General features: G+C 45.8%; 1 protein-coding gene across 50 annotated transcripts in view; it reads left to right on the forward strand.

Annotated features, from left to right (window-relative positions):
• Dscam1 (Down syndrome cell adhesion molecule 1) overlaps nt 1-27,500 on the forward strand; it is a 635,227-nt gene that overhangs the window by 382,459 nt on the left and 225,268 nt on the right. For 25 of the 50 annotated variants that reach the window (XM_076206304.1, XM_076206649.1, XM_076206832.1 and 22 more), the window contains exon 7: nt 6,108-6,240. The exons of 15 other annotated variants lie outside the window; for them this stretch is intronic. In XM_076206304.1, the coding sequence (XP_076062419.1) occupies nt 6,108-6,240 (133 nt within the window). Of the gene's footprint in view, nt 1-2,722; nt 2,844-6,107; nt 6,241-13,230; nt 13,355-27,500 lie in introns of all 50 variants that reach the window. 10 more of the 50 variants (XM_076207477.1, XM_076208806.1, XM_076207279.1 and 7 more) reach the window with 2 other exon arrangements.

Genomic DNA, 27,500 nt, shown 5'->3' on the forward strand with positions numbered 1-27,500 from the left:
TAATGGTAATGATAAATAAAAAGAATATTAATAATATGAAAATAATGATGAAAATTAAAATAATGGTAATACTAATAATGATGATATTAGGGATAATGGCAATACAGTGATAAAGATGCCTATGCACTGTGGTGAATGAGAGAGTGATGGAGCCAAAAAATAGATAAAAGAGAGAGGAAGGGAGGGAGAGAAGGTGACTCGAGAACTTGCGCGATCAGGTCATTTGTCATGAGAAGTCACGGAGTGCGGTGGCTTCTTAGGGGCTTGGGTTGGATGAGGGCTTAGGGCCTGGGGGGAAGGATGAGTTGTATAAGGGCCTGTGATACGGACTGCCTTCGAGTTTATTGCTGATGTGAATTGACCACTACCACCGCTATTACCACCGTCATTACCACCACTAGTGTCGTCGTCGTCGCTCCCCGACTCTAGTACCACCACCACAATCACCACCAATCACCCCCACAACCATCACCACCACCACAATCACCACCACCACCTCCACATCTGTGACCACAATCTCTACCACCATCACCACCACAACAACAACAATAACAACATCGCTGCCGGCTCCTATGGTAACCGGCGTCGTTCCTGGCTCCGGCAGATCCCGCCGGTTCCTCACCTCCGGCCTTTGCCACCGGGGACGTGGCCCGCACCGTCAGGAGGGCCGGGGCGGGGCTCGCCCTCTTCTGCCTCGCCCAGGCCTCGCCCCCGCCCCGCTTCGGGTATGTAGGCAACCCACATCCACGCTTGAGCAGTGGGCTAACTTCATGGTCACTTGACTCCGGCTTCCCATTTTCTGTGGGTTTGTGATAGAAAACGGGAGGAGGTAATTGGTTCATGAGCCTTAAATTGGCGTTTTTTTCTCTCTATTTTCTTCGGGGGAATAGAAACGCCTGGCGGCAGCCTGAAGAAACAAACACGAAAATGATCGTCGCTGAATACGTAGATAGAATCGATATATTTTTACGAAAAAAGTCGACTTTGAGTCTCCGATCTCAAGAGGTTTCTCTACTCGCATATCTCACGCCCCCGAACTCAAACATGTTCCTCCTCCGTCAGTAGATTGTTCGTGTTCCTCGCCCTCCTACAGACCTCGTAGGCCACACAATGACACGCATCAACAGCGAGCACCTGGTTGGGACCTTCAAGCCACAGGGTGCCTTCTTCGCCCTTCTCTGCTCTGCGCAGGGCTTCCCTGTTTCCTCCACAAGATAGGGAGTTGTGTTAAATTCTTCATCTGTAGGAGGATGAGGAAAGGTATAGAAGGTGATATGGGGGGCCAAGGGTAGCGTGTGATGGTGTTGGTGATTAAGAATAGGGAAGATGGGCTAGTTATAATGGGCACGTTAATATTCAAGTAGTAGGCATGTGCGCGCACATACTATATACACGCGCGCGTGCACACACACACACACACACACACACACACACACACACACACACACACACACACACACACACATCATTACCTTTAAACCAGGCCATAATGTGAGCTCTGGGCTCTCATCTGGGAAGGTAATAGGTGTCGGTCATAAATACAACACGTGATTCAACACAATAGTGATAAATTACAATGTTACTACTGCTACTACTACTACTACTACTACTACTACTACTACTTCTACTACTACTACTACTACTACTACTACTACTACTAATACTACTACTACTCTTGTTTCTCTTTATTCCTTCTCTCTCTCCTTCTGTCTCCTCCTCCTCCTCCTTCTTATGTTTCTACGTTCAGAAAGACACAAAAAAGTGTTCAATATGTCATCCATATTTGGTCACACACCCATACTCATTTAGTAAACAAATCAACCGACCACCCACCCTCCTCGGTTCTTCCTTCGTCAGATCCCGTCGGGTTCTCTCCCCCTCGGGTCCCCAGCGAGGACCTCATTCGGGTGAACCACCAGCAGGAGACGACCATGGCACTTCTTTGCCAGTCCCAGGGGCACCCGACGCCCGCCTTCAGGTAAATGGCCGGCCAGGCACTTCCGGGAGGCGTGGGGGTGGGGGAGGAGGCGAGTGCCCTTCGGGGGGGGAAGATAGCGTGGGTTGTCTTCTTTCGACACAGAGTTCGCAAAACTCGTGTATGGGGCAAGTTGATCGAATCTGTCGAGAGTTGTCTGGAATGGGAAGGGAGGGAGGGTGGCTGCAGGCTGCAGGGGAGCTTGCTTGCTGGGAGACACCGTGGCGGGGTGTGTGTGTGTGTGTGTGTGTGTGCTGGCGACGGCATGTGCGCCCCTAGGTGTATACAGTACCCTCGATGAATGATGATGGCATTCCCTTATTGCATCACAGTGTGGGTTCTCTCCGTGCACCATAGTGGCATATTTTATATTATTTATTCTGGCTAATGGCGAGAAGGTATTTTGAGCATCTGAGAAGGGCGGTCCCGATTGGAAAGAGGTCTTAGTCGTCCGAGACCCACCCTCCTTCAGGTAAATAAAATCGCCTGCCGCTCTTTGCCAGAACAAAGACTACGAAATGTCAGCTAGAATACAGTATACACAATCCATGAATGGAAAATCCCTCCTCCCGGAGTTTTCCTCCTGACGAAGGAAGGGGATGTAAAACACACAAACTGACACCCCTCCTGCCGAAGAGGTTCACCACATGTCCTCCACATTTATCTCCTGACGAAGTGAACATAACGTACACAACCCTCCTGCTGAAGGAACTGAGCATTTGTCCCCTTCTTTACCTCCCGACGAAGACCCCGCCGGATCCTCGGCGCCCACCACGCCCTTCGACGACCTCACCCGGACGTCAGCCCCGGAAGACCGCCCTTTGGTCCTCTTCTGCCCTGCGCAGGCGCACCCGGTCCCCGAGTACAGGTAGCTCTCGGGGCTCGTCCCTCCTGATGGAGGTCGGGATGACATGTCTTCGCTTACTAATGAATGTGCTGTAGCTCACTGCATTGCCTTTGACCCGAACCGTGTGACGGGAGGTAGGGATGTCCCTTCATCCACGAAGTACTGAGATGGGAGGGGTGTTAAATGGGTTTCAGTTGTGTATGAAATGAGTGAATTGGCCACCCCTCTTATGAGTGAGAAAGGGTCATTGGTGTGTATTGTTTTATACTTGCCAAATTACCTGCGCGTTCCTGCGGGCAAATGATCATTTTAATTTTGATAGAATTTATGGTGAAAAGATACACGTATCAATATAACTCAATGGAAAAGGTAGCACAAACAAAATGTTAAGAAAGTAAGAAAAAATAAATTTGAGGAGGGAGACGCCCTTTGGAAATAAATTATATTCGGCCGTAAGAGATGAATTGAACTAACCTTTTATTATCTTTGAACTTCAGTATACTACCGCCCGCGAGAAAGTAAAATAAACATAACCAATATTTAAACATTTGGTAAAATTATACAGTCATTTTACATTTACATACTTTCTCCTTACAAAGTCTATCATAGTTTTTGGCAACATTAATTTCACAAATATGAATAATATTTATGAACACATAATAGTTTGTTTAATCATAGTAATTTTGTCACAGAATGGCAATCGTGTTCAAGTGACACTACAGTAGTGGCGTGTTACCCCACCATACCCCTTTTACCCTTAACCCTAGCCAAAATAATTTTTTTTTGGAAATGAAATATAGTTATCCAAGTACCTGGAGTGATAGGGTATCAGAATATGGTTATGGGGTTCTATCTCCAAAACCCTAGGAGTTCGTGAACAAAGAGACAGACAGGCAGAAGCTACTACTTTGTTATAGTAGATTGCATATATGCGTATGATCATCCTAATCCGTGCGAACTCCACAAACATGACCAGTTAAGTGACATCGTACGTTTGGCAGCGTGTGTGTGATAAGTTGTTATGGTGGACGGTATCGTGAAGTTATTTTCAAGTGAATTGAATATATATATATATATATATATATATATATATATATATAGTGTGTGTGTGTGTGTGAGTGTAGTTTTTTTATGGCAGATTGATCTAAGATTTTTTATTAGATCCTAGGTTCGGTATGTTGAGTTCATAAGCTCCACTTTATTATTATATATTTTTGTTTATCAATTTATTTGTTAATATATCGTTTATCTGGATTATTGCATAAATCCTCAATAAGACTTTGGGTCGAGAGATTTGAGGGATGGTGAGGGGGTTACAAGGGGCCTTGGCAGGTTTAGGATCGGCTCAACTGAATAAAATCACCTGGCGGCAGCCAGAACAAAGTATACGCCCCCAGCGAATCCCAGGTCATGACGAAGTTGGGCTAATCTTCGTTTTCCTCCTCTGCGACTTCAACGTAGACCCTGTCGGGTCGTCGGCGCCCCTGACGCCCGTGGACGACTTCACCCGCAGCACGGCTCCTGAAGGCGGAGACCTGGCGCTGTTCTGTCCCGCGCAAGGGCACCCGGTTCCTCAGTACAGGTACCTGAAGAGGGAGTGGGGTTGTGTATTGTCGTCTAGGTTGTTTAGTGGGATGGCAAACAAAGAATGACTCTCTCTCTCTCTCTCTCTCTCTCTCTCTCTCTCTCTCTCTCTCTCTCTCTCTCTCTCTCTCTCTCACACACACACACACACACACACACACACACACACACACACACACACACACACACACACACACACACACGTGGTCCTCCTCGTTATCTGCTTCGCCCCGCCCCTACAGACTCCGTCGGCTCCTCCTCGCCCCGCCTCGCCTCGGAGGACTTCACCAGAGGCAAGCTCAAGGCGGAGGGCACGTCGTTCTCGCTCTTCTGCCAGGCGCAGGCCTCGCCGCCTCCCTCCTTCAGGTAAACGCGTCGAAGGAACAAAGGGTCCGCTTACCGATGCTCCGTAAAAGAGCGGGAAGGAGAAAGAACAAATTACAAATCACGAACCAGTTTAGGTTAACCCTTTCCGTTGTTGGTTTAAGACCCCAGCTGCCGTCAGGCGATTTTATTCCTCCGAGGGATGGACTTGGTAGGGTCAGGTCCTCTCTCCAGCTGAATAAAATCACGAGGCGGCCGACAGCTTGGGATAGATCTCCCATATACGTGTGGTTACACTGCTTACGGCCCCAAATACCCACACACCTGTTCACACTAGCGGTTTGAACCGCGTTGGGTCAATTAAAGTGCAAGTAAGTGAAGATGTTCACGCACAACCGCATAGTTAGTCCTTGATTGTGCGGTACCGCCGCGGTTTCCGCGCTGTTCAAACCGTTAATGTGAAGAGGGCCTTACGTATAGGCATAACGACACGGGCCCATATCCGCATTTAGGCACAGATGTAATACACGAGTCACAACTGGTTACAAGGTGTCTTAGGCAACAGGTGCTTAAAGTTGTACATACATTAGTTATAGGGCATAAAACACATTTAAGTAGGAGGCGATATTTACGTATATAATGTTAAGACATTGTGACAAATGGAGGAAGTTGATTAAAGGAGACACAGGTGTTGGATCCGAGTTTATTCCTGACCGGTTTTCGTTGAAGAAGCTTCGGTCGAAACCAGTCAGTATTAAAGTCAGTCCGAGATCGATGTCTTCTGTATCCGCCATCCTTAACCATTTCATATACATAAGTCACAGCCACTCACGTGGTTAAAGTAAACAAGCCAAGTGACCAACCCGAAAACTCCGCCCCCACGCATGCGCAGATCCCGTGGGATCCGCGCCGCCGCAGATGCAGAGCAAAGACCGCATTAGCACGGACCGACAAGCGGGCACCCACATCTCGCTCTTCTGCAGGGCTCAGGGAAATCCAGCCCCCGTCACAAGGTAACGTCATTCTGCCCCTGCAGGGACTGGGGGTTGGGGGTGTAAGGATGTGTGGGGGGTGAGGGTGTCGTGGGGGGGGGAGGTAGGGTAAGGGTGTCTGGGAGGGGGGAGCATGTGAAGTACGGATGGAGGAGGAGGAGGTGGGAGATCACGAAGAAGTGGAACTAAACCTAGACTTGAAACTTGCGTACACACACACACACACACACACACACACACACACACACACACACACACACACACACACACACACACACACACACACACACACACACACACACACACACACACACACACACACACACACAAACACACACACACACACGAAGGACGTTGATAGTAAGAACGGGATCTCTCGTCTTAGATCCCGTGGGATTCTCTGCTCCCAAATTCCCTTCTGAGGAGCGGGTGACAACCACCCTCTCTAAGCTGACTCCTGAAGGGAATGGCGTGCCCTTGATGTGCCAGGCCCAGGGCTTCCCCGTGCCCTCTGTCAGGTGAGAGCTTCCTGCAGTTACTGTCGAATTATATATATATATATATATATATATATATATATATATATATATATATATGTATATGTATATATATATATATATATATATATATATATATATATATGATAAATTAATCCAGCTGGCGTACGTAGCTGGTGTCACCCATCACCAGCTGAATACTGCAGGCATAGGAACAATGAGTTCTAGGGTTGGGATGCATCTTGGGACACCAGCTAATTATTTCTAGGGGTCAAGAGCAATCTGGGGCTACCCAGTACAAGGTGACCCCCAAAATATTGGGGGAAAAATTAGGAGAGGAGGGATTCAGGAACCGTTAAGCGCCTCCCTCCGCCGTTCGGGAAATGTTTGGGTAAGGTTGTTTACGACTTGTAGCGGTGGTCCTGGAGGGTCGTAGCGAAGCCAAAACTGTCGTAGAGGGAAGTTTTTGACGACCTCTTCGCTCGCTCCAAGTCAAGGGTCAGTTCGTCCTCCGGTTAAGATCGATGTCGTCAAATCCCACCCGAACAAAACTTGATGTGCGTTCGTTCGTGCGTGTCCTCCACACGCGCGCACACACACACACACACACACACACACACACACACACACACACACACACACACACACACACACACACACACACACACACACACACACACACACACACACACGTCAGGCTGGCGCAGTGGTTAGAGTTCGCGGCCACCACTACGGCGCGGCGGTCCGGGTTCGAATCCCGTCCAGGGTTAAAATAATTTCAGTATCATTGCGCTGCGAGTTGTTACTCCAATTCACGTGGACAGGGAGTTGGGTGTGTGTGTGCGTGTAAGGCCTTAGCATTACCCATAGATCGGTCATATATAAGCTCTGATCTCTCTCTTCCGGGAGGGAAATAACTGTCAATCACGAGTCCAACACGTGATCCAAGACCATGGTGAATCACACACACACACACTTATTGCCCGATGGTGTATTGGTACCGCGCTCGACCACTAATTCAGTGACCCGAATTCAAGCCTCGCCCAGGGCTGAACATTTCGGCATTGTTGCACTGACCCGGCACTCTGGCGGGCAAGGAGTTGTGTGTGTTTGTGTGTAAGGTCACAGCATTACACATAGATCAGGCCATACACAAGATGTCACGGATTAGCCTCTGTATTTGAGTTGATGTATCAAATTTCGGCCGTGATTTGAACAGTTCCTTCAATCCAGTAGCTTGTATGATTATTTGCCTGTTAAAAGGGATTTTCTCGCTTTACAAGGACAAAAGAAAGGGTGAGGTGCAAAACTAGCTATTTGATTTACATGATATAAATATATGATATAACTTACAATAAGTTGGAGGATATAACAGGGTACAAGCGAAGGAGTCAGAGAAAGCCACGGCCCGCGTCTCCTGCTTTTCATACAGAACCGCACGGCAAGTGTCAACGTGTTGCGTTCACAAGTCTACCTTATTCCTATCTACCTGGCTTCACACAATCCATCCACGTGTTTATTTTTGTGTGAAGAAGGTTTACAAACTAACGAACACTGGCTGGCTAAGTTTATAGAGAGGAAATTGTTAATTTATGGCGACGCTAGTTTTCTGCTACGTTATTGTTTGGGTGGCCCCCTGACCTCCCTGGCAGAATGTCCCATTTGTGTACTATTCCGCCACTGGTCCATGGGTCTCCTGCAATTAGGGTACTTACATAAGGTACAGCCAAATTCATGTTCATATCGCATTTTCTAACTTAACCTACTAATTGGTTGAATTTAACATCAGTAGTCATTTACATTAAGGACGGCGAGCAATTATGGCTCTTGCTAGGATGTGGCTTATGGTGCCACATTCGTGTCTCTTTGCGTTACATCCGTTATGGCACATCAGGGAATATGACACATCATGAACATGATACATGGTACGTCATGGAACATGACACAAGCTCTGAAGCTCTCATCCGGGTCAGTAGCTGTCGATCACAAGTTCAACACGTGATCCTAGACAGTTTTGAATCTCACACACACACACACACACACACACACACACACACACACACACACACACACACACACACACACACACAGTTTGTATGTCACTGACAACAAATGAATGCGACTAAATACATTGGGCGTCTTGTCTCAGATCCTATGGGGTTTTCGGCTCCCAAATTCGCCTTTGAAGACCGTATCGACACGATCCTATCGAAGTCATCGCCTTCGGGGTCCAGCGTGCCCCTCATGTGTCAGGCACAGGGCCACCCAGTGCCCTCCGTCAGGTGAGGAGTGCCCTTTTGTAGTGTCTTCAGAACTATTGTTCCATGTAGGTGAATAGTTGTATATATATATATATATATATATATAATGCTATCCCATTTTCTGTGGATTACATCCTTACTGACGTCACGCGTTGCCATGGGTTCGAACCATCTCCCTCGGGATGTACGAATGTATGTATGAAAGGATGATTTAACCAATGGTTATGACATAACACGTCAGCTCATGCTCTTACTCCTGCTCTTCTTGTTCTTTGGAAACAGGTTTACGTGTTGATATCGTAATCGCCGGTTGCGACATAACACTCAAGTTCTTGTTTTCGTTCTTGTTCTTTTGGAATATGTTTACGTGGTGGTTCCTGGGCCCCCACCGGAGAGGAGTTCCTCCCAAGAAGACCCACATCCGAGTTCGATTTTTTTATTCTCCGAAGTGAGAAACATTCGAGGAAGGGGGTACACGTCTCTAAGTGCCACTCACGGAACACACACAATGCCTCTTCCTCCTCCTCAAACTCTTCCTCCTCGTCCTCCTGCTGAAGGGTGAGATAACCTGCCCGCTTGCCCTCCAGATCCCGTCGGACACTCGATGCCCAAATTCCCGACGGAGGACAAGACGTCGACCTTCCTGAAGCCGTCGGAGTCCGCCATTTCCCTTTTTTGCTCTGCGCAGGGCTTCCCGGTCCCATCCGTCCGGTAAGGCGCGGCGCGGGGCATTCCCGGAATCCTCTTCTTCCGGTTGTCCGGTTGGCCTGGTGATCTTCGATCTTTCCTGAACCTGCCGATAATCGTAGTCATTACTACATATATATATATATATATATATATATATATATATATATATATATATATACCCTGTATATATATATATATATATGTATATATATATATATATATATATATATATATATATATATATATATATATATATATATATATATGGTGTACCTATACTTTGGTTTGTGTAACCAGTGCGAACCAGTATGACAGCAGAATTTCCTTTGTAGGTTCTAGAACACTCGCAGCATAGAGCTCCTAGACAGAATCTTAGGTTATACCCCTCAGTCAGTATTGACTTTGACCCTTGACCTTAGGGCATCCTGCCAATTTTTGGGTCTCAGATTTTAGTCTTGGGTCACCCATTGCCAGCTGTTGATTACGAGAACTCCCCTCATCTTCTTTCCGAAGTTAACGAAATCACGAACTCAGGAGAGTTAGGCTCGGGTCACACTTATCGACTTTTCGCCGTGGCCCGTCCACGACACGACGTTGTGCTCTCAAATAACCATGGGTGTCCACCGACCCTTTCACACGTGGTCGTGGTTTTGACATGAGAAAGCGTCCAGAGACACCCATGGTTTCTTGAGAATACGAAGTCGTGTCGTGTACGGCGCACGGCAAAAAGTCGATACATGTGAAACGAGCCTTACACATCGTACCACTTTTTTCCGACTTTGAGTCCTTTCTCTCTCTCTCATTTCTTCTGTTCCTCTTCTTCTTACTCTTTTCCATTTTTATTTCCTCTTTCTTGTCCTCCTTCTCCTCTTCCTCCATTTTCTTCTCCCACTCCTCCACCTCTTCATCTCTTTTCTTTTCTCTTCCTCCATTTTCTTCTCCTTCCTTTCCTCCACTACATCTTCTCTTTCCTTTCCTTTTCTCTTTCTCCTCTTCCTCCTCCTCCTCCTCCTTTTCTTCGTGGATAACCTGGCCGCTTGTCCTGCAGATCCCGTGGGGCACTCGATGCCCAAGTTCTCGTTGGAGTCCAAGACGTTGACCTTCCTGAAGCCGTCGGGGTCCGCCATTTCCCTCTTTTGCTCTGCGCAGGGCTTCCCCGTCCCCTCTTTCCGGTAAGAACAGTCTTCTTCCTCCGGTGCCCGGCTCGGGAGGCGCTCTCCAAAAGGGTTTCCGAACTCACTGATGACTTAGCCGGAATTGACGAGAGTGGATGAAGTGATTACAATGATGTCATCATGTGTCGCGCGCGCGCACAGACACACACGCACACAAACACGCACACACACACACACACACACACACACACACACACACACACACACACACACACACACACACACACACACACGCGCGCGCGCGCACATTAGTGTGTATGTATACATATTTATGTGAATATATGTGTAAACTTTTGTGTTTACATTTCATACACGTATGTGTGTGTGTGTGTGTGTGTGTGTGTGTGTGTGTGTGTGTGTGTGTGTGTGTGTGCTTGCTTGCTGCATACTGTACAGTATAATCCGTTTATAATCCGTTCACAATCATTGCATCAAATTTGGTACATATAAGGACTTCCGTTTGGCTAATGCCAGACGATTTTATTCAGCTTAGAAGCACTCCAGTGTATGAATGGGATATGTATTTCTATATTAGTGGCCTTTCCCTCTTGTAGGGGGGGGGGTGGCCGAATGAAAGAATGCATTGACTCTACCCGGAAAAAAAATACAGATAAGGGAATCCCAGTCTCCTCGCCTCTCTCTCTTTTTTATTTATTTATTTATTTATTTATTATTATTTTTTATTGCTAGGAGCTTTGGGGATGAGAGGTTGAGTAAGTATGCATTAGGAGGTGTTAGGCTGATAGGGGACTAGCGGAGATATGTGAGGCTTGGAAGAAAACTGAAATATGACAGGTTAAAAAAAAAGGGGTGGGGAGGTGGTTCTCTCTTGTGCGCACAGTAGGCACCCCACAGAGGGTTCTTATCTCCATCGAAGGATCTCCGTACCATGTTGCTCTCCTGACCCGCTCGAAGTACACATTCTCTTAACTGACTCCTCCTCGATCTCCTCGCCCTTACGCAGACCCCATCGGACACTCAGCCCCAAAGTTCCCGACGGAGGACAAGGGCGACACCTTCTCGAAGCCGTCGGCCAAGAGCCTGTCGCTCTTTTGCCCCGCGCAAGGATTCCCGTTGCCCTTCTTCAGGTGAGCTTCGAGGAGGAGGAGGAGAAGGAGGAGGAGGAGGAGGACCTGTTTTCATAGGTTCAGAAAGGCTTCCGGGACATAAACACCTGACCTGACCGGTTCCTCACCGGTTGTTTCTGCTTACCGGAGTGTCCCCCAGGTTCATAGCTAGACGGGTGCTCTCGCGTGATACTTTGTTACCCAGTGGGTCGGCCCCGGGGTTCCTCCGTGGCTTTACCCACTGGGCGGGAGTCGAGAGGAGATCCTTTTTACTCTTGTTATAGGTTCTATGAGGGTAGAGGCGCTGGTAAATTAAGTATCGGAGACAGAGTACAATTCTGTAAGTTTGTCTTCGGATTCTGGACGCTCCAATAGCTTGTACAGGAGTGCTGCACGTGAGGGAAGTATGTTTCGGTGTTTTGTGTTTATATCTGTACGATTATGTAACTTGTATGTGTGCGTAGAATGATGGTGATGGGTGTGAAGGCGGGACCTTTAGTCTATAAACTGTTGTGTTTTAGTCTGTGTACATGTGCGAGATTAGGAGAGCCTTTGTTCAGCAGTGGACTCAAAAGCATTATGATGATGATGTGTGAAATGTTCGTAAACACGGGTAAACACGTTCTCAATGTTGTGTATTCTTTTTCAAATTCATGTTTGTTTTACCCGAGTAAGTTTATCTTAGTCTGATGTTTTCACGATCTAAGTTCGATGTTATTGTATCGCCGAGAGGTGAGAAAGCGAGCCGGCACGGACAGCTAGCTGATTGAGGCCGCTAGGCACATGACTCCAGCTGTGTAAGGGAGTGGGAACAGATGACCGTGTTTGTATTTGCAGATGGGCATGACCGTATACGCATTATTGCGCTCAGAAGGTCAGGCTGTTTGCATGTTCTGTAGATGCCCCACTTATGCGGGGATGTTTGCGGCCCTTCTGGAGACCACATTGACGCTGAATGATATCGTTTAGCATCCGGTAACTGGTACTAGTTTTCGGTCTGGGGATTCTCTCTGAAGGTGCTGAAGGCTTCTGGGGACCCCCAGGTTCCTGGGTTAGGAATCATTGATCTATACCGAGGCAATCACCAGGTTCTCACTTGGAAGACTACTTTCTTGACATACCATCCAATAAATCTTCTTTCCACTGACCCTGACTACCTCTTGACGTCACGCAGCCCCTGTGGGACACTCGGCCCCACGGTTGGACAAAGGCGACACGTTGTGGAAGCCAGAAGGCAAAGGCTTGTCGCTCTTCTGCCCCGCGCAGGGCTTCCCAGTGCCCTCCTTCAGGTGAGAACTCGAGAGGGAGTGAGAGAGATAGGCCTACTCGTACTTCGGGTGGTAATGATTTCTGCGTGCCACACGATCTGACAGGCCCGTGTGAGTGCTACAAGAAGAATTTAATTTTTACCGGAAAGCTTTTGGTTATTTTGTTTCAATACCTTACAATGATTTTTTATATTGTTTAGGATTTGTGGCAAATACCATAATTCTACCCAGGCCTTATTTCTGTTATGGTCTTGTGTATACCATATCAAAATCAGTACATCACACGGAAGCTGTTAATAGGGGAGGGATAGGCGGATGAATAGTTGAAAAAGAAATTGCGCGGTAGATTTGGAGACTGATATTTCGACGGAGGGAAGAGGGACGTCAAGCCCTTCGGAAACATGAAGCGGTGGTGGGAAGGAGGTGGAGGGGGGCATCACGTGACTTCCAAGGCCGCGGAAGAACTCACATTTGCTACAGAGATTCAGATACTCCTGAAGAGGTCGTGACATGTTCCTCACCTTTAGTTTCACTTTGGCTCGCCCTTCAGAACCCGTAGGTCACTCGGCTCCCAAGTTCCCGAACGAGTACACGGCCACGACCTTCGCCAAGCCCTCCGGGATCTCCTTCGCCATCTCGTGCCCTGCGCAGGCCTACCCTGTACCCGCCTTCAGGTGATGTGGGTTGTGGGTTGGGTGCTTTCGTGTGACATGATGTTCTCCCTATCCTTTCAATCAGTTAATGTATTTCTTTTTTGTGTGCGTGTTTGCTTATTTATCTGTTTTATTTTTTATTGTTATTTTTAAGGTCTTTAGGTACCTGCTATTCTTTTAAGACTTCCATGTCACATTTTTGTTTTTGTGGGTACGTACGGCTTTTTCGGTAGACCAAATGGGCTTCTAACTCAGGAGTTCTAAGAGTTCCAGCCCGGATATCGGCGTTTCTCATTTACAAAGCCAAAGTCCGTCTTTGGATCTCCCTGGGACCCAGTGTGGTGATCTGGTGTGGACTGGGCTACTCTTCTCCACCTCATGCTTCAGCGAAAGAATGGTTCCGACTTCCATCATCGTCCCTAGATATTGACTGTTATTACAGTCGTTGAGGTCGGAGAGAAACCTCCCGCCTCATTGCCGGAAAAAAAAGCTTTGAAAAAATAAAATGTGCATTTGTGTGTGTGTGTCTTTATCTAATTGTAGTATACAGAAAAGGAGCACTATTCGTGGTGTCCTGTCGTGTGTGTGTTATTGTAAACGTGTGAGTTTCTTTATATCTGCGTACGTGTGTATATATACGTCTACACTTGCATTTATGTGAGAGGGAAGATGAACATTAAGAAAATTCAAAAGAGTACACACTGACGCCTTGAAGTCTATTCTTCGATCACTTTTGTAGGCGCGAGGGTGGGGGGGTGTTGTCGCTTGAGGCCAAATGACCTTGAAACCCTTTGTCCAACAAACTTCTCCCGAACTAGGTCGTTTGACAGGACCATCGACTCTAGCGGGCGGAAGTGGAGTTGGGGCGAGCTCTCCCTCGGAAGGGGAGGAGGAAGAGGAGGAGGGTGGGAGGGACATTCTTGAGCGATGGCTATAGGTAACAAACTTATGAATGAATTCGCGGGTTTGGAAGATTTCTTTTTCGGTGAGTTGTGGAAGAGAGCTCGGCTGTCGACTTCGAGCGACATGACGTCACTTCCTGTCGCTCAGTGAGTTTCATTCCTGGAAATGAGGGAAGATTTATTTATTTATTTATTCATTCGCTTGCTTATTTATTTACTTATTTATTTGTTTACTTATTCATCTTTATTTTTATTTAGTCTAAGGTCTGCTTGGCATACCCTCTGACAAACACAGATATAAAACTAATACGACTTAAGGCTGCTATACAAAGCCCCAGACAAATACACAGATATAAACCTTTACTTTGGATACAAACACGACTACATGCTCTACCTGAAGCGACCTCGACAGATACATACTCTTTGTGGCTCCTGGTATGACCTGGCTTGACCAACCCTCTCACTCCTCCTAGACCCCTTCGGGAGCTCGGCGCCCAAGCTGCCCTCCAACGACAAAGTCAACAAAGAGGCCCTCAGGCCCATGGGCACCAGCTTCGCCCTTGGGTGCGATGCCCAGGGTCACCCGCTACCCTCCTTCAGGTACAGAGTGGTTCTCAGAAGGGAAGAAGTTCCTCCGAAGAGAGGTTGATCCTCGTAAAGGAGTTTGCTCCTCTGGTGTGAATTAAATGTGTGCGTGTGTGTGAGAGAGAGAGAAAGAGAAAGGGAAAGGGAGAAAGAGAAGATTAAGGCCCTGACATTGGGAGGATTCCCATATCATGTCGATTATGGTGACAGGAAAAATAGATATATAAACAGATAGAAATAGAAATGAGTAAATAAGCAAACTATTTTCTTTTGGATTCTTGTTTACGTCGTCTCCGGAGGCGCCTAAAGACCAGAGACCGAGAGGGAGACGAAATCGTAATACTAAGGCTGAGGCACTTCTTCGGGAAGAACAGTGACTTCGGGAAACACTTCTTCAGGGAAGTCCTCTCGAGAAGAACGAAGTCTTTGAGGAGGAGGTGGAGGAGGAGATCGAGTTCTCCACGTGCCTTCCCCCCCCCCTCCAAGGGTGACCTAGATTCGTCAATGTTGGTGATTGGTTGGAAGGAGGGAGGGAGAGAGGGAGAGGGGTAGGCGAGGAGTTCTTCATGGGAGCGAAGGGAGTGGGAGGGAGGAGGAGGGGAGGTGAATCTTCGATAATGTCTAAAGGGACGTTTCCATTCGGTTGCTGCGAGTCTCTAGTGGCGTCAGAGAAGAGGAGGGGAAGGAGGAGGAGAGGTGGAGGTATTGATGGTGAGGAAGGAGGAAGTGGCGGAAATATTGATGGAGGAAGAGGAGGGATGGTGACACTGGTGGTTGGGTAAAAGGAGGAGGAGGAAAAAGAAGAGTTGGTGGATGGTAATAGTAGTAAAGTGGAGAAGTAGTTTTTGGCTGTGGTGACGGGGAAAGAGGTACTTGTTGTGATTGTAGTAGAAGGAAGGTAGAGTAGGAAGGGGTGCTGGTGGAGGAACGAAATGGAGGAAGAGGAGTAGATAGGAAAAGGGGGAGGTGGTGGTGATGATTGTTATGGAGGAAAGGAGGAGGAGGAGGAAGAAGTTAGTTGAGGAAGATACTGGTTTTGTGCCTATTGCTTGGGGGCAGGCAAAAGTTGTTCCTGTTTTCAAAAAAAGGAGATAAATTGTTTATATGCAACTACAAGCCAACCAGTTTGACATCAGTTATAGGTAAAATGCTGTAATCAATATTAGGTAATAGAATCAGAGATCACATCGAGAGAGAATTTTATTCGTGACTCACAGCATGGGTTCTCCAAGGGTAAGTCATGTGTAACTAATCTTCTATCTTTTTACACTAATGTCCCCTAGGAGTCAAATAACAGTGATTTTAGCAAAGCGTTCAACAAAGTGCCCCACCAGATACTACTAAAGTCAGAGTCCATAACATAGGAAGAAAAGTGTTTCAATGGATTAGAGCTTGGACCAATAACAGAAAACAGCGGGTCACCATAAATGGTGTAAAATCCAAATGGGGAGAGTTTATAGTGGAGTTCCCCAGGTCTCGGTTTTGGGTTCCTCATTGTTCATTATGTATATAAACGACTTGCACAATGGGATTAATAGTAAGTTTGCGGACGACACTAAAATAGGACGCCAAGATTCTGCTGGAGGATCTTAACAAATTTACACGTGGTCGATGAAATGGCAAACAGATATCAGTATCTCAAAGTGCAGCGTGTTAAACGTAGATTTACACAACCCAGAAAAGAGGTATAGCTTAGATAACACTTTTTTCAGAGAAAACTGAGTGCGAGCGAGACTTTGGAGTTCTAGTGAGTCCTGACCTTAAATCCAGGAAACAGTGCATTAGCGCCAGGAATAGAGCTAACAGAGCATTAAGTTTCATTGCTAGGACGGTTACAAATAAAAGTGCAGAGGTAATTATGAAACTACCTGGCGTTAGTTAGACCCATCCATGACTATGCGGTACATAGAAGAATGGCCAAAATGATACATGGGCTCAGAAATTTACCTTACGAGGACAGGCTTAGGGACCTTAACTTAAACTCTCTGGAAAGATGCAGAGTGCGGGGGGATCTAATAGAGATGTTCAAGTTAATCAGAGGTTTTAACAAGACGCAAATAAGGTCACCATATTAAGACAACAGGGCAGAACTCGCTGTAATGGATTTTAATTGGACAAATTTAGATTTAAGAAAGAAAAAGAAATGGTTTACCAATTGAGTGGTCAACGAATGGAATAGATTTAGTAACCATGTAGTGAGCGCTGAAACTATCGGTTGTTGTAAGAAAAAGTTAGACAAGTGTATGGATGGAGATGACAGGTGGTAATGGACATGGAACTGCCTAGTGTAGGCCTTATGGTCTCTTGCAGTCACTTTCATTCTTATGTCAGGTCAGGTCATTGATGTTACTTTTTCTATGAAATTACATTATTTAATCATTAGCAACGGAATACGAAATTTTATTGTTTTATTATTATCGTTATTGTTATTATTATTTATAATCATTATTATTATTGTTGTATTATTATTATCATCATCGTCATTATTATTATTGGCATTATTATTATGATATTGTTATTATTATTATTATTATTATTATTATTATTTATTATTATTATTATTATTATTATTATTAGTGTTATTAACGTAACAAAACAAATGTGTTTTGCTACATGGTTTCTACTGGAGAAGTAGAGGGATCAGTGGCCTTACTTACCGAGTGGGTCGTTTTGCTGAAAGGGCAAGAATTGCTCTGCTGGATGACTGTCTCGGGTGGTTGGCGGGAGTGGATGCGTGTAGGAAGGTGGGTGCTTGATTAAAGATGTTGCTCGCTGGGAGGTGTACGGAGCTGATGGGAATCTTGTGGTTTGATTGAAGTTTGGTCATCTGGAAGGTGGGGGTAGCTGAATGGAGTCTTGTGGTTCGATCACCTGGGAGGTGCGCGTAGCTGATTGAAATCTTGATGCGGTGATGCGTTGAGTTGACAGACGTTTTCTCCTACTCTGACAGCGGTCTCTCTGCAAACAGCTGTCCTTCGATTGGTAGCGTACTGCCACCAGGTGGTTTAAAATCGAATGCCTTACGATTTCACCACCAATTCTAAGATGGTTACAACTGCAGGTCACACCTTTGGCGATCGGCAGATGTTCTTAGAACACACACACACACACACACACACACACACACACACACACACACACACACACACACACACACACACACACACACACACACGAGTTGACTCGGTGATCTTGATGTATTCCCTGTTAGTAGCCTTCGAAGCACTTAAAGTTTGCAAAGTTTGCGTGAAGTTAAGTTGGCGTTAGAGCGGCTTCTAGATTGGGGAGGAGTGGGAGGGGGAGTGTGGGTGGAGGAGATGGAGGGAGTGGAGGTTGCAGGCGCCGAGGGGGGAGACCTAAGTCGAATAAAATCGTTTGGCTTCAGTCAGAACTTGAAATCGAGGCACCTTCCAACACAAACACTCCGTTTCACGTTTCTTGACTTTTGTCAACGTGTGGATGTCACACACGAGTAACATACTGGGGAATGAGGTCACCTCAACACGTGACTTTTTTTTTATCAATTATATATATTTTTTTTCTATTATGTTTGTATAATTATTCTTTATTCATTTATTTGTCTATTTTCATTTATTCATTATTTATATATTATTTTATCACAATTTATTCGTTGACACGTCACAGTAATGTTATTCGAATTCCTATGACGTTATCACACTGATGACGTCACTGTATATATGACGTCACGTGACGACTTTACCCTGCTTGTGAGACCTTTCCCTCTCACGGAACCTCACGTCCTCACCCTCGAACTCATGTTCTCCACCTCAGACTCCGTCGGGAGTTCTTCGCCGAAGCTGCCCTCGAGTGACAGGATCCACACGGAGACGAAGCCCTCAGGGTCTAGCTTCGCTATTGTGTGTGCCGCCCAAGGGCACCCCGTGCCCTCCTTCAGGTACGCAGGGTTCCTCGTTTTCGGGTGTGCGGGTTGTCTCTGTACGCCCTTCTTCAGGGGTGCGGGTTCCTTTATGGGTTGGTTGCTTGGACGCCACATCGAAGGGGTTGGAGGATGTGTCTGAGGAGGACTTGTAGTGGAGGACTTCGGAGGTCACGAAGTGGAAGTGTCGAGTTCGATGATGTGGCTTAGGTGACTTCAAAAGTGTTTTGCTGTGGGTGATTAGAGTTCGAGTCAATAGTCGAGGGGCAGGTATAGGACCTCGAGGGTCACCTACCGAGAATATCCGAGTTCGAGGATACGGTTGAAGGGCGCTGGCACCCATGGCTCACAGAAAACGGAATGCTTGTTCCAGAGAGAACAAGAGAAATGAGATTCGTTCGCCTGACAGAACACTAATGAACCTTCTTATTGGTCTTATTGCTCCGTCTGCGCCGCCATCAGATCCCATGGGCAGTTCCTCCCCGCGCGTGCCCGCCAAGGATACCGTCAATGCTGAGGTCAAACACCTCAGGTCGTCCTTCGCCCTCCTGTGCGACTCCCAGGCTTTCCCCGTCCCCTCCTACAGGTAATAGTGCTCTTCTTCAGGAGGCTGGGATCTTCCTGGGTTCGGAGGCAGGTTCTGTCCCATGTCAAACAAACAAACAAATAAATAAGTAAATAAAACATAGTAAATGTTAAAAAAGGCAAAAATAAATAGATAAATAAATAAATGAATGTACACAAGTTCGTAGTTCGGGGAAGATCTCTTGTGGAGTTCGGGGAAGAATTCATGTAAGAGAATTCGTCCAAAGCTCAGTGTCATGTATTTTGAAATGCTTCTTTACATTGGCGTTACTAGTTTTTTTTTACCTACATACAATAGACTAAAAGACGACCTCCCTTCCCCCCCCCCAAAAAAAAAAAAAATATATATATATATATATATAATAATAATCCAGAGGGCCTCTCTCCCTCTAAAAATAGATAAATAAAGATATTAATGATAATAATAATAAAAAAAAAAAACAATAATTTGATGTTTCAGCCAAAGGGGATTTCGATGAAGACTCCATTTTCTCCCGTTAGCCAAAATTAAGTATGTAAAGAGCTTCGCCAACTTGAAGGGGAAACAATGGCGTTGGGATTCGATCTCGCCAGAGTAGAGCAGAGAACTTTCACTTTTCTATGCGTGCGCGCACACACACACGCACACACACACACACACACACACACACACACACACACACACACACACAGTGGCGCAGTTGGTAGAACGATGAACTACTAGCATGGTGGTGCGCGTAGTGCTTGGTTCGAATCCTGCCCAGGGCCGAAATTAATTTCGGTACAGCTGCGCTTCGGGTCGTTACTCTGACTCTCGTGGGCGGGGAGTTGGGGGTATGTGTGTGTGAAAGGTCATAGCATTACCCATAGATCGGACCTACGAGCTCTGAGCTCTCTTCCAGGAGGGAAATAGCTGTCGATCACGAGGGGAACACCTGGTCCAAAAAGACCAAGTGAATACACACACACACATCAGAATGGGCGAACCAAAGACATAAAAAAAAAAAATGAAAGTGGCCTATACCAACATCGACGGATTAATTTTAGGACTGAATGAACTTAATGATTACCTGCTAGAAGAAAAATCAGACATAATGGGAATTGTGGAGACTAAACTAAGGAGTGAAATACCATCCATCGATGTTGGACATGGATTAAAAACAGAGACAAGAAACAGGGAGGAGGAATCATGTTCTTGGCCAAGAAAAACTTGAATATGACAGAAATTATGTAGGGTAAAGGTAATGTAGAACTGATCATGATGGAAGTCGAAGACAAGAACATGAAAAGTAGAAAGTTTGTGGTGACTTATGTGCCCCCAAAAACGAATGCTTGGAAAGAGAACGAGCATACGAAAATGCTAGAAGATACAAGGCAATCATTAAATGAGATACTAATGGGCGGGGGTAATCTGGTAATTATGGGGGACTTCAATTGCAAAGAAATTTGTTGGGAGAACATGACAGTGAGAGGAGAAGACTTGTGGGGTAATGTACTACTGAACATGACCATGGAATATCTAATGACTCAGTGGGTCAGTGAAAACACCAGATACAGAAATAATGAGGAGCCGTCGAAACTAGATTTGGTATTTACAACAGAACCTGAAATTGTGGATAAAATCGAATACAAGACACCAATTGGAAAGAGTGACTATATACTCAGCGAGACTGAACTAAAGGAAGAAATATACATGGAGAGAAATGAAAAGCATAGGAAAGGAAGATTGATGTACAACAAAACGGACTTTGGAAAACTAAGGAAATTCTTCCAGAATGCAAACTGGGAAAAATTTTGCACGGAAGAGACAAAAGTAGAAGAGAAATGGGATATCTTCATGGATAATTACAATGAAGGGGTGAGTAGGCACGTAACAAGACAGAAGCTAGAGAGAATATACATTAAATACTGGTTCAACAAAAGATGCATTGAGGCAAAAGATAGAAAGGACAGAACTTGGAAAAGATGGAGAAAAGATAAAAAACCTGGAAAATGGCAAGTATGTATAAACTATAGAAATGAGTATGTTAAAGTGAGAAGAGAGGAAAAAAGGAACAATGAAAAAGGATATTATAGATAAATGCAAAAAGGAAGCAAAACTATTCTATCTATACGTGAATGGTAAACTTAAAAACAAACAGGAAATGGTGAAACTACGCCAAGGGAATATAGAATACACAGAAGAAATAGAAATGGCCGAAGTCATGAAGAATCACTTCAAATGTGTTTTTACTAGAGAGAATGCACAATATTGGGACGAAGGAAATGAAAGGCGATCTCCCCCCATGAGCGAGATAATAAAAACACAAAAAGAAAAAATGGAACATCTATCAAACCTTGACGTCAGGAAATCACATGGCCTGGATGGAATTGCAAATTGGATTTCTAAAAGAATACAAAGAAGAACTAACGGACAAAATACATAACATAATAAGATGCTCACTTAAAGAAGGAAAAATACCAAAAGACTGGAAAAATGATAACATTGTACCAATATATAAAGGAGGAAACAAGGAAAAACCAACTAACTACAGGTCAGTCTCTCTAACAAGCACTATAGCCAGAATTTGTAAGAAAATCATCAAGAATAGTTGGGCAAAATACCTGCAAGACAATAATATAATAAACCCAAGACAACTTGGGTTCAGACAAGGAAGATCATGTACCACAAACTTAATATGTTTCTACTCAAGATTAATAGACATAGTGCAAGAAAGGAATGGATGGACTGATTGTGCCTTCCTGGACTTACAAAAAGCTTTTGACAAAGTACCACAGAAAAATTATTAAAAAAAAAAAAAAAATGGAACATACAGGAAGGATACAAGGGAACCTACTAAAATGGATGGAGGACTTCCTGATTGGTAGAAAGATGAGAGTAGTGCTCAGAGAAAAATATTCAGTTTGGAAAGATGTGATCAGTGGAGTACCGCAAGGATCTGTATTGGCCCCAATAATGTTTGCTATTTATATGAGTGACATGGATGATGATGTGAAATGTTACATGAGCTTCTTTGCAGACAATGCCAAACTGTTAAGGAAAGTAAAAACTGAAAAGGATTGCGAATCACTGCAGGAAGACCTGCATAAGGTATGGAACTGGAATCAGAAATGGGAAGTGGACTTCAATATTAACAAGTGTAGCATAATGGAGTTTGGAAAAAGTAAAAATAGAATATCTGGACAATATAAAATTGTAACCAAGGAGGTAAAGAAGGAGAGATCCGAAAAAGGTTTGGGTGTAATTATCTCAAACGACTTATCCTATGATAAACAGATAAACAAAATTGTCGGAGAATCCTACAACTTGCTAAGATCAATAAAAGTGATATATACATATTTGGACGAAGAAACGATTAAAAAAATATTGGTCACACTGATAAGGCCTAGATGACATGCGGCAACATTGTGGTCACCCAGTACCAAAAAGAATATAAAGAAAATAGAAAGAATCCAGAGAGCAGCCACAAAAATGGCACCTGCACTTGCAAAGTTGTCATATAGGAGAGATTGGCTAAACTGGAGTTACCGACTCTGGAGCAAAGAAGAGAGAGAGGTGACCTACTGACCATCTACAGAATTATGAAGGGCACAGAAATACTCGATAGAGAGGACTTGTTAAACTGGGACAAGAGAAACACTAGAGGACATGGAAAGGAAATAAAAAAAAAACATAGTATTATGCCTTCCGCAAGGATATAAGGACTTTCTGTCTAGGAGGGGTTCGTACTTTGTGGCCTTGATGTAGTTAAGGCAAATCCAAACGGAAGGTAACATAAATAACTATTTTAATTAATGAAAAAAGTCAACAAAACAATTATACTATATCTTTACAACAAAAATTAACCAATAGACAATTCGTAACGTTTTATAAAACAAATATTTCCTTAACCTGAACAGAAAACCAAGTCATGAGAATAACTTAAGGTACGTGTAACACAAGGGGGTGGAAAGAGCGAAAGCGATGTGGGAGGGTAAGTTACGTCTTGATAACCAACGGAAGAGTCTCTCTGGGACTGGTTGAACGCCGTATATATAGGGCTGGCGAGGACGGGAGGAAGGAAAAGGAGGAACTGGACAGAACTAGTCTGGACTTTCAGACGAGCAGTAGGGAGGGGATCGGAGGGGAGGAGAGTAGGAAAACCACACGTACACAGGCAATTTACGGGACATACATAATTATACAATGAATACAGAAACATATACAGACATTTAAATACATGGAGGATGGTGGGCCATCACAATAGCTACAGAAGAGATCTGAAGAATAACAGTTTTCCACGTAGAGTGGTGGACACTTGGAACAAACTGGACAAAAAAATAGTGTGCGCAAAAACATTCATGAGTTTAAGGGCAAATTAGACACTGAGAGATACAAAGGCGGGACACTACGAGCGTAGCTCCCCTTCCCGCAGAACACAACTAGGTAAATACAACTAAGTGCGCGCGCGCGCACACACACACACACACACACACACACACACACACACACACACACACACACACACACATGTATATATACACATCTATATATGTATATGTATATATATTGTTACGTCAAATAATGATGTTCTGGTGCCGGTGCAGTCCCGGTGGGCAGCTCTGCTCCTCAACTGCCGGCGAAGGAGCGCACGGTGACGGAGGTGCAGCCCGAGGGGAAACCTCTTACGCTCTTCTGCAGTGCCCAGGCCTTCCCCGTGCCCTCCTACAGGTAGTTCCTCGCTCGTAAAGTTCATCCTCGAAATATGCAGGTGGTTTTAGGAGTTCACGCTAAGAACTTGAGGGAATTCTTCTTTGAGGTGTAGCCTTGTGAAGGTGTAGAGTTTGGATATCTGTAAGGTGTAGGGTGCCATAGAAAACAGAGCGTACACCAAATGACCTTCAGTACACTATATATACCTAACCACGTAGTATACTACAGACTAACACGTCACAGATTTACACGTCACATATGTCACTCACATATCACGTCACGGAGATCTAAAGTATCGCGTATACCGGTTAACCGGTGTTGCTACAGACCCGGTAGGCAGCTCGGCGCCGCAGCTCCCGACGAGGGAGAGAACGGTGACGGAGTCGACGCCGGAGGGGAGAACCTTCGCCCTCTTCTGCAGCGCGCAGGCCCACCCTGTCCCCGTCTACAGGTAGTACCACGCCCCTGTGAGGCAAAACACGAGGGTAGAGGGTTCTCAAACAATGGGGGAATTATCTCCCTCCTCCTGGGTAGCTCTTGTACACACACACACACACACACACACACACACACACACACACACACACACACACACACACACACACACACACACACACACACACACACACAGAACACTTTACCACTTCGATGTCACCTCCTTCAGAACCTATGGGAAGTTCGCCACCACAGCTACAGATCGCTCGAGGGACAGTGATCGCCGTCACTGCACCTGAGGACACTTCGGCCACGCTCAGCTGTCCGGCGCAGGCTAGTCCGGCTCCGGCCTTCCGGTAACTTGTTTTCTCGGGTTTTTGTTTTTTGGGTTTGGGGAACAATCGTGATGTGTCGAAGTGGAAGCTACAAAATCGACGGAGGTTCGACATAGGTTAAAGGATCGACATAAGTTCGGTTTACATCACAGGATCGATGTAGGTTCCTCCAATCGAGGAGGAGCAGTGTAATTCTGTTTACGTGGCATGTCAGTTCTCTCTCTCTCTCACTCTATGTGTGTGTGTGTGTGTGATATGTCATCGTTTTAATATACGAAGACGTTTTGAGGCTTCACTGTACAACCGCACGACATAATGTTACAAAAATCCGAGGCAGCGACAGTGGAAGTCTTTTCGTTTAGCCTCCAACTAGAACAGAAAAAGAAAAATCCAGATTCCCAAAGACTCCATTCCAAAGTATTCCAAGGACCTCATAAAAAAAAAAAAAAAAATCAACCTTTCCCCTCCAGACCCTGTGGGCAGCTCTCCTCCTCAACTCCACGTGGTCCGAGGTTCAGTCAGCGCTGTCATCTCCCCATCAGGTTCCTCCGTGGGTCTCAACTGCCCCGCGCAGTCTAGCCCTCCTCCCATCTTCAGGTAACGCAAGGGCTCCCGTAAGAGAATCATCCTCTCATACTTCTGCAGTAGGTAGCGGCACGACGGCGGCTCGGACAAGCAGCTAGAGAATGTTGAAGGATAGAAGCGCGGGCTAACTACAGTTAATAACGACAACAACTAGGGAGTGTCTCTACGACCTACTCCTCATCCTCCTTCTCTTCCTTCTTCTCTTCTTATTGTCCTTTCTTTCCTATTTCTCCTCTCCACCTCCTCGTACTCCTCCTTCTCACCCTTCAATTTTGCTATTCTTCCGCCATCTCCTTCCCCTCGTTATTCACCTGCTCTTTTTTTTATCCTTAACCTCCTCTCTCTTCATGATATCTTCCTGGTCTTTCTCTTCCTCCCCTTCCTCTTTTCCTTCTTTCTTTTCTCCTCTTCCTCCTTCTCTTCACCCTCAACGTCCTCGACCACCCCAGCTGTCCTTTTCTTCAGCTCACCGAAAGTAAATACTCTTCCATATGGAAAGCGAATTACTGAAGTGCCAAGCGTGCAGCGGATGCGCGCTGGCGGCGGCGGGAAGGCGGAGTTGGCGGGCACGGGCCAAAGGGCAGTTTGGGTTTTAGGACTTTCACTGTTATCATGTGACCGAAGAACACGGGGCACCATACCGGTAGACAGTAGAAAGGAAGGCCAGTAGACGGATGTCTAGACCGAATTGATAGATGGGTTGGCAGACAGAGAACCTCTGAGGGTGGGTGGGTGGGGTTGTGGTGGAGAGTTTGTGCAGTGAAACACGGCGCGACCGAACCGTAGATTGTGGGGCGTGTACATGTGCGAACTGTGACAATGGACATTGTTCATGAAAACACACACACACACACACACACACACACACACACACACACACACACACACACACACACACACACACACACACACACACACACACACACACACGCACGCACGCACACACACACACAGGTACAGACTTAATGAGACCTTGAGATAAAAAAAAAAAAATCCCAGGAGACCACAGTTTCTGTTCCTTCTCGAACTCAAAGATCCAGCGGGTAGCTCCGCCCCGAAGTTACGGTCTAAGGACACAACCAATGCAGAAGTAGCCGCAGGGACGTCGCACTTCGCTCTCCTCTGCGAGGCCCAAGGTCATCCAGCACCCTCATTCAGGTAGAACCATTTAGCGACGTTTGGCCAAGAACTTTGGAGTTTGTCTCTGTCTTCTTACAGAGGACGCTTGAGTCGTTGTCTCTTTGCAATGCTGCATATGTATTCGATGATCAGTATTGCGATTAATGTTACTATAATAAGATAAATATCTTGCATTGATATTTGCTATCAGATCCCGAAAGCTTGTACTTCGAAGTGACTTTATGATCTCGAGGTTCGTGAAGTGTCTTGAATTCGAAGGTTGCGATGCATTGTGGGTAGAAGAAGAGTAGTCACACACACACACACACACACACACACACACACACACACACACACACACACACACACACACACACACACACACACACACACACCTCCCTATTGTAGTAATTGTTGTTGTGATGGTTATAGTTGTGGTACTCACTAGAGTCAAAGTCATCAGGCAGTTGAAATCCACTGCTGAACAAAGACCTCTCCCAGCCTTTTGTACGAATATGGCGACTATGACAACAAATGCTTTGTTGTTCTTCCAAGCATCTCTGTCTCATATTTTCTGCCTGGCCTCCCTTCTCCATGCCTGCCACCTCTCGAAGGGAGGAATTTCTTCGTGTCAGCGTCCTTTCGAATGCTGACGAAGGCGGCGACGGAGAGAGCGGGTAGATGGTCAGGGTAGCTTTAAGGCATTGATTAACTATGCGCGTTTTCTCCTTCTTTCCCCTCGCCCGGAGGGTCCTCGACGTCGACTGTCGTGTCTGAAGGCGTAGGTGAGGTCGCGGGTGTGGGTGGATAAAGGGGTGGGTGGTCCGGGAAGTGGGCGTGGGGAATGTCCGTTAGGGACGATACGTAATGTTTGTGTTCCGAGTTATGGCGTATACATAGGGAAGTAAGGTGGGGTTTTGGTTATTAGGGACGTGGAGAGGCTTACATATTTGGTCACACGCGCGCGCGCGCACACGCACACACACACACACACACACACACACACACACACACACACACACACACACACACACAGAGAGAGAGAGATAGT

Source organism: Oratosquilla oratoria, chromosome 1 (genome assembly GCF_046742065.1).
Source record: "Oratosquilla oratoria isolate Oo_2021 chromosome 1, ASM4674206v1, whole genome shotgun sequence".
NCBI classification, from domain to species: Eukaryota; Metazoa; Arthropoda; class Malacostraca; order Stomatopoda; family Squillidae; genus Oratosquilla; species Oratosquilla oratoria.